Raw genomic sequence first — 14508 nt, 5'->3', positions numbered from 1 at the left:
AGCAGGAATAGGCATTGTTTGGAGTTTTGGTTTGATTTTGTGTTGTTTGGAAATTTTTGTTCTACCCATAACAGAAGCCATGGTGATTGACACGGAAAACTCTTCTTATTCCATCTGAAGTTGACACTTAACTGAGAAAAAAGGTATGCACAACTACAGAATGAGACTAGTTTATTGCTTTAGGAATAACATTTTGGTGGCCAGCACTGTAGTGGCAGCTGAATAGCTTCATCTTTGTTACTTGCAAGTCTAATTTATGACAATAGTTTCCTACAAGAAAAGGAAATAAATTTCCTTGCACACATACTTGTGCACCCAGCCACACAACAGGCTCACAGGGCACCTTGTTCTGCAGTGCAAACACTAAACTTTCCACAACTGAGAAAATATTTTCATTTTAAGGGTCAATGGGGAACTGAGAAACATGGCCACAAAAAAAGTTCCATCAAATAATGAATTTATTAGGATAAGTTTTCAGTTATTTAGTTAAAAGGTCTCTCAAAAATTATTTATAGAATGTGTGAATAATTTATAGGGACACAAGGTTTAGAGAGAAGCACTTTCGAAATAGACACTTCCATAATCATTTCACTTTTGCAAAAGATGCTGGAAATATTTTGAGTACTCAAACATCTGTTTTGATGTTTATTTGTTTCTGTTTTGCTAAGTAAAAATCAGACTCTGCAGTTCTAAAGCACCAAGTTATTCTAAAGGAAACTAATTGACGCTCTCTATAACTCTTCCAGCAAAATTATTTTGACTAAAAGTCCTGATGAGAGACTTCTTGAGCTCTCAATTATTCTATGCTGAAATTCATGTTCACACAAATGATCAACCAATAAATCAAATTTTGCCAGCTCAAACTTGATGAAAGATTGTGCTTGCAAGTGCTTTGTGTCAGCTGAATGACTATGATACCAATATTTGACCAACTATGATGTGCTAAATGCAATCACCTCAGGATTTAAGAGTTTCAGCAAACAAACAAATCCAGAGTCTGCTGCATCCAGAGATAATGAGAAAACATGTAAGCCCAGCTTTTTTCTTTTATTTTCTTTTTTTTCTCCCACTCCTTTTTCTGGTATGCACATACAAGAGAAAAAAAAAACAAAACTGCCAAATGCTTAATCCATGACAGCAATATTACTGTAAAAAAAAACTGATGAAAGGTACTTTTGTTTGCATGGGACAGGTGAAATACAAACTTTGTGACAAGCCAAAATGTGTGCAAACTGGTTAATCTAGTTAAGAATGTAAGATCAGTGGGTTTTTCTCAAGAGGGATTGATCTTTACAATAAATTGACATTAAAAAAAAAAAGGCAAGTGAAACACCTTAGTCCACATGTAATGTTCAGTTATTCAAGGAACACAGGTCTCTAACAACACAGGAAAGAATTACAGCAACTGAAGAGTTTTATTGTGGACTAGAAGAATGTGCTTTTGCTCTTAAAGTAGCAGAAGCAACCACAATGATCTCTCTCTTCCCCAAATGGAATGAAGAAATAGTAAAAATAATCAATTCACAACACTGAAAATCCAAAGCCAATAAGCAGATCAATCAAAGCGTGAGAATGGATGGAATAAACAGGGCAAGATTAGCCACATGCAAAAGCATGGAGAGGAAAACAGACTGGGTGAAAAGAGACTCCTCACTGAGCTACAAAGCAGCATTACAACAGAACTAATGAACTCCTGTATTAGAACAAGCATCAGCTTTTACTAAAACCCCCAAAAATATTACATTACGAGGAGAGTGATTTTACCTCCCCTTCTCTTCCATTATCAAACAATTTGGAAGCATCTTTCATAACTGAGAAGGCAAACATTTTCATCTGTATGCCCACAACAGTTCAAAACCACCAAATTGTATAATAATAATGTGACTGTTGCTTTGCTTGGCCACAAAAAAAGACAATCTTGTCAGGGAAAATTAAGCAATAAATAGTATGGAATCAGACTTAATTTATTTTAAGGAAATGGTAAATGAAAATCATGTGCTAAGCAAGTAATCCAAGAGAAGGGGTGGAAAGTAACACTACCAAAATATTTTTGGGGGTTTGGGGTTTTTGGTTGTTTGTGGTTTTTTTTTTCTTTTTAAACAGAGAAAGCAAAATGTAAGTTTTCACTGCTGAAGTATAACTGCCAAAACAAAAAGGGCAGTGTGGAGAGAGCGGAGGGGAAAGAGAACAAACAAGAGATTCTTATTCCTTTATGTGGTACATTGCATCATAAATTATTCCCTAATTCCTTACAGTTTTGGCTCATACAGGTCACTGCTTATCTAAGCTGGCGGGAAACATGCAAAGCATCTATACCCTGAGGAGAAGAGGGAATCCACCAGTGGACATTAGATGATAAATAGTACAATAAGCTGGCATGATTACAGGCCATGTTGCACATTCCTCTCCAGCTTTTTGATTTGTTATCAAGGGCTGCAGTGGAAAACATACACAGAGGACAGAAGCAGAGGAAGCCAGAGCTGCAGCATCCAAATAATTCCATCAGCCCACAGCCGGTCACCGAGTCACTCACCTCGTAGCCTTTTTCCAGCAGGAACTCAGCCAAGTACGATCCATCCTGGGAAGAGTAAGATATAGGAAAATGTTAGAAACACAGTGAATGGGCCTGGGAGATTTGGACTCGTTAAGGTCTCAAAAAAGGGAAGAAAAAAATCGGCAGTTAGTTGACTGGGTAACAAGCATATACTTAGATTTCTCCAGGTTTATATACTGACCTAAAAATACTATAGATTCTTTTTGGTTCATTTTAGATGTAAGAAGCAGCATATTTTAAGATAACTTTCTTACAAATGCTGGTTGAGAACTCCTGTCTCTTGAACCTCATCCAAAATTCTCTTATTAAGTGCCTAGGGACGCCTTTCCAAAATATTCTAACCACAGTCATTGAAGTTGAACTATTTTGGAGATAGAGAAGGAAAGACATTCTAGAAAAGCTGCTGCAAGCTTGACATACTCTGGAAACTGACGCGATTCTGTCACACTGTGTCACGCTCATGATTCCCTTGCACACATGCTCCTTCCACAAACCTTCTGAAGGCAGCAGTAATTCTGCTTGCCTGACCAACTGAATTTTCAAAAACACCTCTAGCATACCCTCTATTTACACTACAGAATGCAAGCCACTTCCACATTTTATATATCATTGAGGGTTGAGAATTTGGGTGGTTTTGGATTTGGTGTTTTTGCTTTTTTCCCTTCCCTTTAAATCCTCGTCAAACTTAAATTATTAAACTCCCCAAAAGCAAATACTTCAAAACAGATGCTAGTGCATGTTTTCCTGAAATAAGATGATTTTCCTGGCATTATTATTGCCAGGATTACAAAATACAATGTCATATCATCTTTATAAATGTGTATGTAATATCACGAACCCAGCAAAGTTTACCCCTCCAGAAGAGGGCTCAGTGTTAACTACCCTTCCCCAAAGACTCTGCAACTTTTCACTGACTTTTTGAACTGTTGTCCCCTTCATATCTGAGAGTATTCTAGAGTCAATTAACTGGCTACAGAAAGACCACAAAAACAGAAGATGTCACCTATGCTTACATGATTAAACTCTGTTACATGGATCTGCTTTGCTAAAACCACAGCTAGAGATTTACATGCAAAACAGAATAAACATCTCTGGCCCTCTTTTCAAAAGCTTGTTTCTCTAGAGAAGAACCTTCCTCACTTCAGATTAAATGAACTTTACTTGTCTCATAGACAGCCTCAAGAGAATAAGGTACTGAAGTGAGAAATTTGAGATGCATTAGCAGGCTCTAGAGGAGCAGGACTGCCAGTGGAAACTGCTCACTACATTTATGGCAAAATAATGCATAAATCTATACAAAATGGCACAGTGCAGTGTGCTAGGGGCTCTGTTGCTGCATGTTCAACACAGCAGCATTAGGTTAAAAAAAAGAGTGGCCATATGGTAAGTTTCATAAAGTTTTACACAGTCTAAAAGAGCTTGAAACTAAGAAAGTCTCAGCTTACATGCTTCTTCCACTACATGTATAAGTGTGTGTGTGTTCACAAAACTTCGCAGTCCCATAACATAACAGCCATCAGTCTATGACACAGGTTGCTCTGGAACATCACAAACCACATGTGCTATGACAACACTGAAACAGTATGCATTTCTGAACATCAAACGAAAAGACCCTATCAAAAGGAGACATTCAAATAAAACTACCTTTAATGTAGTTGTCATCTTTTTCATTAATAAGTTCTCCAGGATTTAGCAGAGGTGGATTAGAGGGAAGAAAACTTCCCAGTTCTCCTCAGTTGCTCAGTTCACTATAATAAATAATTATATAAAATAAAAAGGCGAAAATGGGAGACTCATAAAGTGCAAAGGAGATGAAAAAAAGAAAGGCTGTGATTACTTAGGAAGTTGATAGGAAACAGACTTGACTAGGATTGAACCCTGTCAATAAGGTCTTGTTCTTCTCACCCAGGCCATTACTCAAACTTTCCAGTTGCCCTGGAACATTTTGAACCAGCAGTGGCACTCGCTTCCTCTGTGCTTCCTTTCCAGGTCTATCAAGTGATAGAGCAGGGTTTTACAATGAGTGGGAAATAGGCAGCAAGTGTGAAAGCTACTGGTTTCTGGCTCTAGCACAACACAGCTGATTTACTGTCTGGTAATCATACACAATGCAGATTCATGCCGTCCTGCACTGCGATACTGTATCAAACACGGGCCCCAGGTTTCACGTTTCCCTTCCTCTTCTTTTCAGTGCAGCAGCTGTCATTGTGAAGGGCAATCAGAACAGTGATCAAAGTGTCAAAGAGTTTGCAGCTTGTAAGGATAGTACAGTTTCCATCATTTCCTAATGAGGTTAAAGAGTAAATAATATTAAGTAAGGTCTATTAAAAAAAATTAAAGCTTTAAAGGAATAGTAGATGAACTAAATGTTTAGCAGTAAATCTCAGTTTTTATCAGAGTTAGCAGATTTTGACTTATTTGAGCCCCATGCTGCCAACTATATCCATTCCCAGTTCGCATCTAAGTAGGAATGGAGCAGCATGAAAAGCATGACTTGGTCTGATCACTGAATTTGGCAACTGGGGAACAGGGTCTTCCCTTTTTTAGGAAAAGTCACCTTGACCCTAGTTTGCCAAGTGTTTTTCCCCAAGGCTATAGGTCTAAAGCATGTCCTCCTTCATACTGAAAAAAAAACAATACCAGCTTAGGTGGCAGTGAGCACATGCAACAAGCAAGACATTACTATACCCAGTGCCCAATTTGATCACTGAGGTAACTATACGTACCTTACTTCCCAAAGTCAATCACAAAAGCAGAGTGAAAAAACATGGTCTATAGAAATCAGAGTCTTGGTTGCTGTGTCCCCTCCATTGGGCAATAAGCTATTCTACTTTAGAAATGTTGTCAAATCAGAGAGCTCATTTTTGCTAATGTAAAATACCCAGCTATTGCTGTTCAGTTTATAACAAATCAACTAAACCTCACAAGACAGAAGTAGATCCCTCTGTAGCCAAAACATCAGTCTTGAAAGAAAATAGCCTCCAAGCTGCCTTTAATTAGGATTGCAATGAAACCTGGCTCTGCAAAATATGTCAGACCAGCTTGAACGGTCAAAACAGTTTAATAAGACTGACTAAATACACCACCTCAGTTAAAACAGCTCCTCATCAGCACACTCTGCCATATCAGACTTGAAGAATCACTATGCTGTCTTCAGCCAAATAGTAGTTTGAAAGCACAAAGAATGATACTTGAGCTGGCTTCCAAGAAACAGCACCAGCTTTCCAACTGCAGCTGCCTTACAAGATGTCTGTCAGATTCCCAGACAGAAGAAAACAGTCACATAAACTACTGTAGGATGCAATATTTTATATTTAATATAGTAGTTAATGTCAAGCGCTTCAATAAGCTTTGACACACTATCAAAGAAAATCTTTTCCAACAGAGTGAAGAAATTGAGACATAAACAAGAGTTAGACAGTGCTTTGCCACAAACATCTAGAATAAGAAAAGTTTCAAGTTTGACTTGAGCCATGAGCAAAGAATGAGATCGTTTATACAGAGAACTGAAAACAAGTGGAATTAAAGAGTCTGTTTAACAATCCAAATCTCCTTTATTTTGCGCTGTTCTATACAGGGAAATTCCATTTGAGATGGATTAGTTTTGAATTTATACTGACATATTCAGAGAATGCTTTAAAAGCAACCCCAAATGAAAGACATCTTCATTTTCTTCCTTTGTTATAGCCAGTTTCAACATCCCTCCGCAGACCTCCCCAATTCAAGAAATAAATTATGTCCTACCTGGGCATTTGTAGCCTAGAGAAGAGGACTCCCTCTTCCCCACAGCTCCTCTCCGCTAATAAAGAGGAGTGGAAGAAAGTATTGGATAAATTAAGAAACAAGGGGAAAGAGACCAAAAGGTGGAAGAGCAGGATTCTTTTTATTACTATTCCTAGAACTCCAGAGGTATATGGAGTGTTTTTGCAGAAGAAGGGAAAAAGAATTCAAAACTTAACACAGGTGATACAAGTGTATCATGATGGTAATGGGGAGGAGAAGGGGCTCCCATTGTAGGGGGATAGTATAAACATAAGAAAGAGTACCCCAAGAGTATGGTGGTAAAAGTTACATTCCCTACAAATATGAAATGTTAGGGAATCCCAAAACCATGCAAATTATTTGAGAAAGCCTGCAGCAAGATTCCTAAAGAAATGGTTCACCAACAACCCAGCCCTGCTTTCTGAAACACCAGAGCTGCTAATATAAGCCAGACACCCAAGCCCAGCTCCCAGACACAAGAGACTGTCACTTGAAAAGCATCTTTTTGTAGGGAGACACCACAGGGAAGTCAGTCTGACTACTGTGTCATCTGCCACACTCCTGTACTTGCACATTTGAAAGTGGATTAGCAATAAAGCCTAAGAATATTAAAATGCAACACACCCACTGGCAGATCCACTGCTTGAGGGAGGTGTTAGTTTTTTGGTATTTATACAATGGGCACATATAATGAGATATCTGACCATTTGCTATATGCTTAAAGTTCTGTGCTGTACTTGTGAGTATCACAAATACCAAGTCTTCAGATATCATTGTTCCTTTGGAAAAAAGTGCCATAATTTTCCACATATCACATACTTATAAAACTCAAAATTGCACAAAGCCAGTACTACGCCCTTAGGATTAACACTACAAAGGTGACTTCATGCAAGTTCAAGCTATAGTATCAATTATTGAGGTAACTCATAGCCGTTCTAAATTCCTTTTGAACTACAAAATATAGCTGTGCTCTGCTGACATTAAATTTTGAAAGGTTCAATTAATCTCTTGGGAGGACAGTGCATGGAGAGAAGAGGCACACATTCAGCCAAAGGACATAGGTTCTGTTTCTTAATGGTCTTCCTGCAGTAAAACCACCAACAGTGCACTGTCATCATTTTCATTTAGCCTTGTTTGAATTAATAATCTCTACTTCCATCAAAGTGTGCAGAACCAGTGTCACTAAGTAAGAAGTGCTAGCAGTAGCCTTGCACAATAAATTGTTGCTTCATCAAATTTTCAACTTTTGCATAGCTGTAAGCTAATACTGCTTCACTGACTTATTAAGATGAAGTCTGGTGAGAGATCCGTTGGAGCAGGGAACACATGTTACTCTAAAGCAACATCTAAATGATGTTAATAACAATCCATAACAACTATTCATTTGCTGGTAGCACTTCAAAATAGCTTTCCTTAAAGAAAAAAAAAAAAAAAAAAAAAAAAAAGAAGCCAGAAAAGTAATACAGTGTAATGTTATTTTTGCTGAAAAATGCATCATTCTAATAATTTCCAGTAATTTACTGAGGAAATCAGTAATTTTTTTGCAGCTACTATAGACAGAACAGTGCCACACTTTGTTTCAAATTTTTGAGTCAATGCTCGAGGTAAAACATTTAAGTGTTCATAAAAAATTCTCCATACTGAAAAAAGGAAGAATTATGAACTCTGAAGTATTTAACTGATTAAAGCTGTCACCCTCCAAATGCACTAGTTATTTTGATATTTTGATTTGTATTCTTGCCAAGTAAGAATAGGAAAACAAGTGCCCTTTTGTTCCTGCAGTCAAAGAAGTCATCAAAAGGCAAGAAATGTTAAAAATCTCTTTGTACAAAACATCTTCCACTTAACTGAAAGGTTTTTGTAGTGTATTAACTGTAGCAGGACAACAAAAAAAATTAAGTGGGAGGAAAAGTTATCATTAGCAACAACAACAAAAACATTCTAATTACATTACTCTGTTCTTTTTCACTTGAGTTGTTTAAATGTAAAAGAAGAGCAAAGCTGCTTTGGAAAAGCAAATCACCCTGTTATTTCCTAGTCTGAGCTCCATTTGACCTCACACACTATTCTGCTGGTAAACTTGAGTTATATTAAAAGCTGCAACTGTAGTTATGGACAACAGTAACAAGTTTTTCTTCCTTCCTCCCTGCCTCAAGTTATCTTTATCCAGAACAACATTATTCACATCATCAATATTTATAGTTATTCTACTGTGAATCTCAGCACCCATGCTTTGTCTAAACAACAAACCTCTGCACCACTCCAAAGCCAACAGGAACAGAATAAACCTGTGCAATTAAAATTGCTCCATACCTTTAGGTGAGGCGAGCAGTTTTGATTTTTGGCCTAACCTAAGCCAATAACTATATGTCAGTGTAATGCCACTGATTTTTTAAAAAGTGTTTCAGTATAAACCATACATGATATCTTTCAATAATCTAACAGCTGGCATCTATCACACTAAAAAAACCCAAGATCTTAGCTTGTGAAAAACAAGTTACAGTATCAAACTGAGTATACTAAGGTTTTCACCTGATTGAAGGAACATGTGACACAACAAATTTCCCAGTGACAGCAGTCAGACTCTTGATAGATTTTAGAAAAAATTAAAAATCATGCCCCTGAACTCTCAGACGTGCTTAAACATTCAGATACTGAAAATGACTATTAGTTTTCAGATGTGTCTGAAAAACTATTTTTATAAAGAGGGAAAATATCAGTACAGAGCCTTTTGAATTTTTAAAAAATTATGCTTTTCTGAATGCATCTTGTAAGCCATAATACATTACTTTTTTTTCTTCAAATATGTCTTCATTAATATAAAAAAATCCAGTTATGAACTCTGAATTGGAGAGAAACAACTATATTTTTCTGTCTCACTAGTGAAACCACAGGGACTGGAGGAATGTGTCTATAAACATGGAAATGCAAATCATAGGGACAAGAGTCCACAAGAACATTAAAACCTCTACTTACAGTGTTTGTAATGGGAAATCCATAACAGTTTTAAAACCCATAAGATGATTGTTTTGCCCATCCCTGTTTCCTCCTGCTTTCAAAAAGCTACTGGTATCAGATGTTCTTTCACCTTTCCAAAATAGTAACAGCAGCTCCCCTCTGTAGCAGCAGCTATGAGCATTTTGGACATGCCCATCCTCAAGTACTCAGATGAACTCATCAGCCTGATGAGGTGCCTAAAACTGCTGCAGCCCACACAGGGGGAAACCCCTCCAGCTGCAACAAATGCAAACCGACCCCAAACAGTACCTGGTGGAAACCCAAATGCAGAACCCAGTTGCACAGAGCAAAGAAACCAGGAAACCTAGGACTAAGCTGCAGGACACGCTCTCAAGACTAATTTTAACCTCAAATTTTAAAGTTCAGAGTTGTCACAATAACAAACCTGAAAGCCTAGAAATTGTTTTGGAAGAAATAGTCATGTTTAAGACACAAGTAACTTCATGAAGTGATACCAGGAAACAAAGATGAAATCTTAGCATGCCATCTTTACCTTTAACATCCTACAGAGGAAAACCAAAGCAAAAGCTATGGCTATACTGGCACTGGGGAGACCATGTGAACTTGGGATTATGGCTCAACACACACCCTCCCAGAAACCATGGACCCACCTCGCTCCCAGAAAGAGCTACATGTATTTGTTTTGCTACAGCAGCCTACTACAGCTGCTGAGGTTAAAAAGCTGATTTCACCATTGTAGCACCAGCCTCTCACACTGATGCTCACCAGGCTTTCTCCTATTGCTGCTCACTGCCTGAGTTTATATTGCTTCAAGTTTAGCCCAAGACATTGTTTCCTAACAGGGTGCAAGGTCAGTTATTTGAGAAAAATCAAAATAAACATTGCACTTACTGTCTTTGCATGAAACCAAAGCCTAATGAAGGAGAGGTAAATGAATATAGACAGGGGAAAAGGTTTTAAATTCATTCTTCTGTACTCAGCTTTACACGTGCACATAGCAATTTAGTCTGAATTATGATTTATTTACAGCAAAGTACAAAACCATAAAGAAGGCATTCTCCAATTGGAGAAGCAATGCACATCATGACACCCTTCATTTTCTTAAATGTTTGCATGGTTAAAAATTTGAAAATGCTGTCAGGAATGCTTGGCTGGTATGTAGGAGCTTTAATAGCTCTCAGTCTTGTAATATGTGATTGTGTGGAAGAAAAATCACTGATCCTCCAATGATATTGTCTGAAAGCCATGGGAGCAACCACACCACTTCCCAGACATTTGAAGTTCTAGGACAAGACTGCTTGTGTTGCAACTGGTCAGCTCTCTAAGGTATTGCTTTTCTCCCAGTCAGCATGGTGGGAGACCAGTTTAGAGTGGTCTGGTGTCTACTGAAACAGAGATAGATTTTTCAGGAACTCTGCTTGTTCATGCTATTTCCACCTTTTCATTTCAAGGTTCTCACTCTTCCCAATTTTCAATAACAAAGGTCTTTAGTGGGATCACCATCATAATCTTGGAGCCCCATGTAGCTCAGATTTTCTTTACATCAGGAAAAGACACATTTAGAATAAGAAACAAAGAAACAAACAAACCCTGTCACAGCAATAAACGTCCTCATACTTTTGCAGGGGAATAGAAAAGGAAATATCCAATAGAAATTTCAAAACAAATAAACAAGAAAAACCACAAGGAAATCCCAAAACTAAACTCTTGTGAAAGAATAGAAATATCTGGAGTGAATTGTTACATTTTAAATTGCTCTCTTGGCTATTTGTATCATCTTTTCTTCAGGAAAGCTGCAGAAATGGTAACAGAAGAGCTCCTAAGAGTTGTTCCCTAATGTTCACTTAACACACACACTCTTCTTCCTGATAACATGGGCATGTTGCAAATTTTGAGTCCTAAATACATAAAGCCAAGCTTCAATTAATTGAAAAAAAAACAAAAAACAAACAAAAAAACCCAAGTAAAAACGATAGGAATCTAAAGTTGGTAACTTTTTCCGATGCTTTCTGAAACACTGTCTGCACAAAAAAATCCCCAAACCCTTAGAGAAACAGTTAGCAAAGTTTAAGACATATACAAAGACTTAAATACATTGCTTTTAATCAATTTTTCAAAGATAATACTTGCCAGAATTCCATGTTTTACAACACATCTTTAATGTGTCCAGAAGCAGCTTCACATTTTGTTGGGTATTTTGAAGCGCACTTGCCCTTGCTTAAAAAGTTTGGTAGTGTTTGTTTGTTGTTGTTGTTTTTTTGTTGTTGTTTGTTTTTTTCTTTTTACAGTCTAGGATTTTATTTTTTTTTTTTTTAATACACAATATATGTTCAAGGGTATAATTGTAAATAAATACATAGACTCTGTGGTAAAATCTGATTGAATGGACAGAACTATTAATTCAGACAGGGCCTACTTTCCTCTGTAAGCAAAACGAACTGCTAGTGAAGATGCTTCACTATATAATAAATGCACTCACATTCAAAACATGAAAGTACAGATTGAAATTGGACATTCAACCTGATAGCTCCGTTCCACGTGGCCACTCCTGCTAATCAAGCATTCTGATGCCACATGGACTGAGCTTCCTGCTGGCAAGAAGCCAAGCAAGATAAGGATTATCAAGGTGATAGCAAAAGGATGCAGTGTTTTTCCAAAGAGGGTTGCAGAAGGTCATCCTTATATTTACAGATAGTGTACAATGGCTTGTGTACCCAACTTCACAGCTTTTCCTTGTCAGCTTTGAAAGGAGGGGGGAACCCACTCACTTTCATTAACTGCCAAGCTTCTTGTCTAAGAGGAACTAGAAAGGGAAAACGAGCAATCATGGTTGGTTATCCTATCTGTCAGAAACAGGATTTGAAATAGACAACTACCATGAAACTGCCAACAAAATACCCAGTCCTTTGACTCATACAGTATTAAAAATCACCTGCAGCTTGAGCTCTTAATAACCCCTTGTATCATCAATTGCAGTTATCAGAAGAATTCTTTCAGCTACCTAGCTTTCATGAACAGCTTCCTAATTAAGATTGGGACACAGCTATATCAAAGTAAAGCAACTGTATAGTTTAAGTATTTCTATACCAGTTGTTCCAATGAATTTTCTAGTTTTGCAATAGGTCTCTGAAAACAGAAGAACTGTTTAAAACTTTCACAAAGAAGTCTTTGAGAAGCATCACAACAAATTACTTTAAAGAGCTTGTCACATTTTTAACCTCAACTTCTTTCTTTTGCTGCTCCACAGACCCTGAAACTAGTTAAATTTAACTGACTTTACAAGCTGTGGAGAGACTGAGTACATAGGACGCATTTAGTCATTCTTGTCTGTATTCATAGTAATTTCCTCTAATCTCAAGATTTCTTTGCAGTTCATTTGAATCTCTTTGCACCCTAGGAAGTACAGGAAATACTACAGAAGCCTCCCTGTCTCACTTACTTTTGGAAACTGTTCTGTTACATTTATTCCTGGTTACATTAATAACAGCCTTCCAAAGCCAAATGACACAGTATCACTATGTTACTTGTTGAAATACATAAATTCCTTAATCTAATTGCTGTGAGGTTACAGTTTAACTGAACAAACGGCAGTTTTTGCAAAAAGACAAATATGAAGAAAATATATTGGTTTATTACAAACACCACTGGCACTTAAAAATGGCAACATCCTATCTTTTTTTGAGAAACATTTCACATCTCCATAGCAGGCACAGGAAGAGAACTCTTGCTTTTGTAAAACCTCCTAAGTAAACGGAACAGCTAAGTGCAAGAGGGCCTCACTTCCACAAATACAGGGACTTAAATTGTACCTTTTCTTTGAACAATACATGAAGCCACCCAGAAGATGACTGCCAGATATGTGTACACGTAAGCAGTTCCTAGAATGAAGTACACGGGTCCTCCTTTCAATGGTATTAACAATTACAGATTAACTCCACCATGCAGCTGTTTGGAATAGCCTTCATGCTTCATATTTGCAGGTTCACCATCTGGCTTTTGCCAGGGATGAGCCAACACCTCCAGTAAATAAAGACAACAGATAGAAGGAATTGCACCTTGTGGGTCTTCTTAAATGCTTATGCATTGAATTACTACAAAAAGGCTCAAAGTAGATAGGAAAAAGGAGTTTCCATCCTTAACTACATGACACATAGAAAACTTATTTAAGCAGCCATTAAGGAGTTTTGCAACTAAGCTACTCAGGAGCAAATCATGTCTTCTCCCTCTGCCTCAATGCAATAGAAGGGGCATAATCCATTTTCCTCCTACCCTTCCTCTTGAGTATCATCCATTACTCAGAAAGCTTGAAAAGGCATCATAACAGGACTGTTACTTACACACCTGATCATATGAGCTCTGCCCTGAGCTATGCTACATGGTACCCTTTAAATGAGCATCCTCTTTCTCAAAGGCTGATGGCATTTATTTAGAGCATCTGGAAATACACCAAACAACATCTCAAGAGCATTAGTGAATGTTTAAGTACTAGTGAACATGCTGACAACTAGTAGATGTGTACAACCAGACAGCTAGCTTAAGTACTCTACCTTCACAGAAAACTGCACAAATGAGGTCACACCGGCAGGCATTTTGGAGGAAGTTATTTGAGTTATTGCACCTGGAAAGAATACAACTGGTTTGAGATGAAGGTAAAACTCTACCTTCAAAATATAAGGCATCACAGCTTCACCCCTTACCTCCCTCTCAGAAGCTGGTCACCCTGCCTGACTCACAGCACCACATCTCATTCATTCAGAGCTGTGATTAGTACTGCAGTCATCTATGCCACCAGCTACTTACAGAGCATCCATAGACTCAGGCACTCCTCCTGCCACCCACATGCTGTTCCAAATGGCCAAATTCCAAACAAAAAAACTGTGGCTTTGCATCCACACATCTTATTTGCCAATATTTCTTTGTTTCTCAGAGAACAGCTTGGCAAACTGGCAGGGTGGAAGGGTGCTTGGTTGTGCAAAGCTGCTCCCTGCAGCTGTATTCCTGAGCAGTAGTCGGCCACATGTGGCAATTCAAGAACTCTGTGTATACATGGCTGACCTGACATGGGACCAAGAACTTTTCTAGATTTTTTTTTTTTAGCATGTTTGCTTGTTTCTAAAGATGGCAACAGTTCTAGATCCATAGGAAGAATATTATGGGTTGGCTTCCCCCCCCCCCCCCCCCCCCCTGCTTTTTTTTTGTCATAGCAGGTGTGT

The 14508-nt window shown here is 37.9% G+C and overlaps 1 protein-coding gene across 1 annotated transcript in view; it reads right to left on the bottom strand.

Annotated features, from left to right (window-relative positions):
- The window catches only part of GMDS (GDP-mannose 4,6-dehydratase), a 353620-nt gene extending 350508 nt beyond the window's left edge, over positions 1-3112 (bottom strand). The window contains exons 1-2 of the mRNA XM_010000967.1: positions 2975-3112; positions 2534-2578 (exon numbers count right to left, since the gene is read on the bottom strand). Of these exons, the coding sequence (XP_009999269.1) occupies positions 2534-2578; positions 2975-3112 (183 nt within the window). The remainder of the gene's footprint in view (positions 1-2533; positions 2579-2974) is intronic.
- Between the last annotated feature and the right edge of the window lie 11396 nt (positions 3113-14508).

The sequence above is a fragment of the Chaetura pelagica genome, unplaced genomic scaffold (genome assembly GCF_000747805.2).
Source record: "Chaetura pelagica isolate M959 unplaced genomic scaffold, ChaPel_1.0 scaffold104, whole genome shotgun sequence".
Taxonomy (NCBI): Eukaryota; Metazoa; Chordata; class Aves; order Apodiformes; family Apodidae; genus Chaetura; species Chaetura pelagica.
Note: the sequence above shows the minus strand (reverse complement) of the source record. Positions and strands in the feature narration are given on the sequence as shown.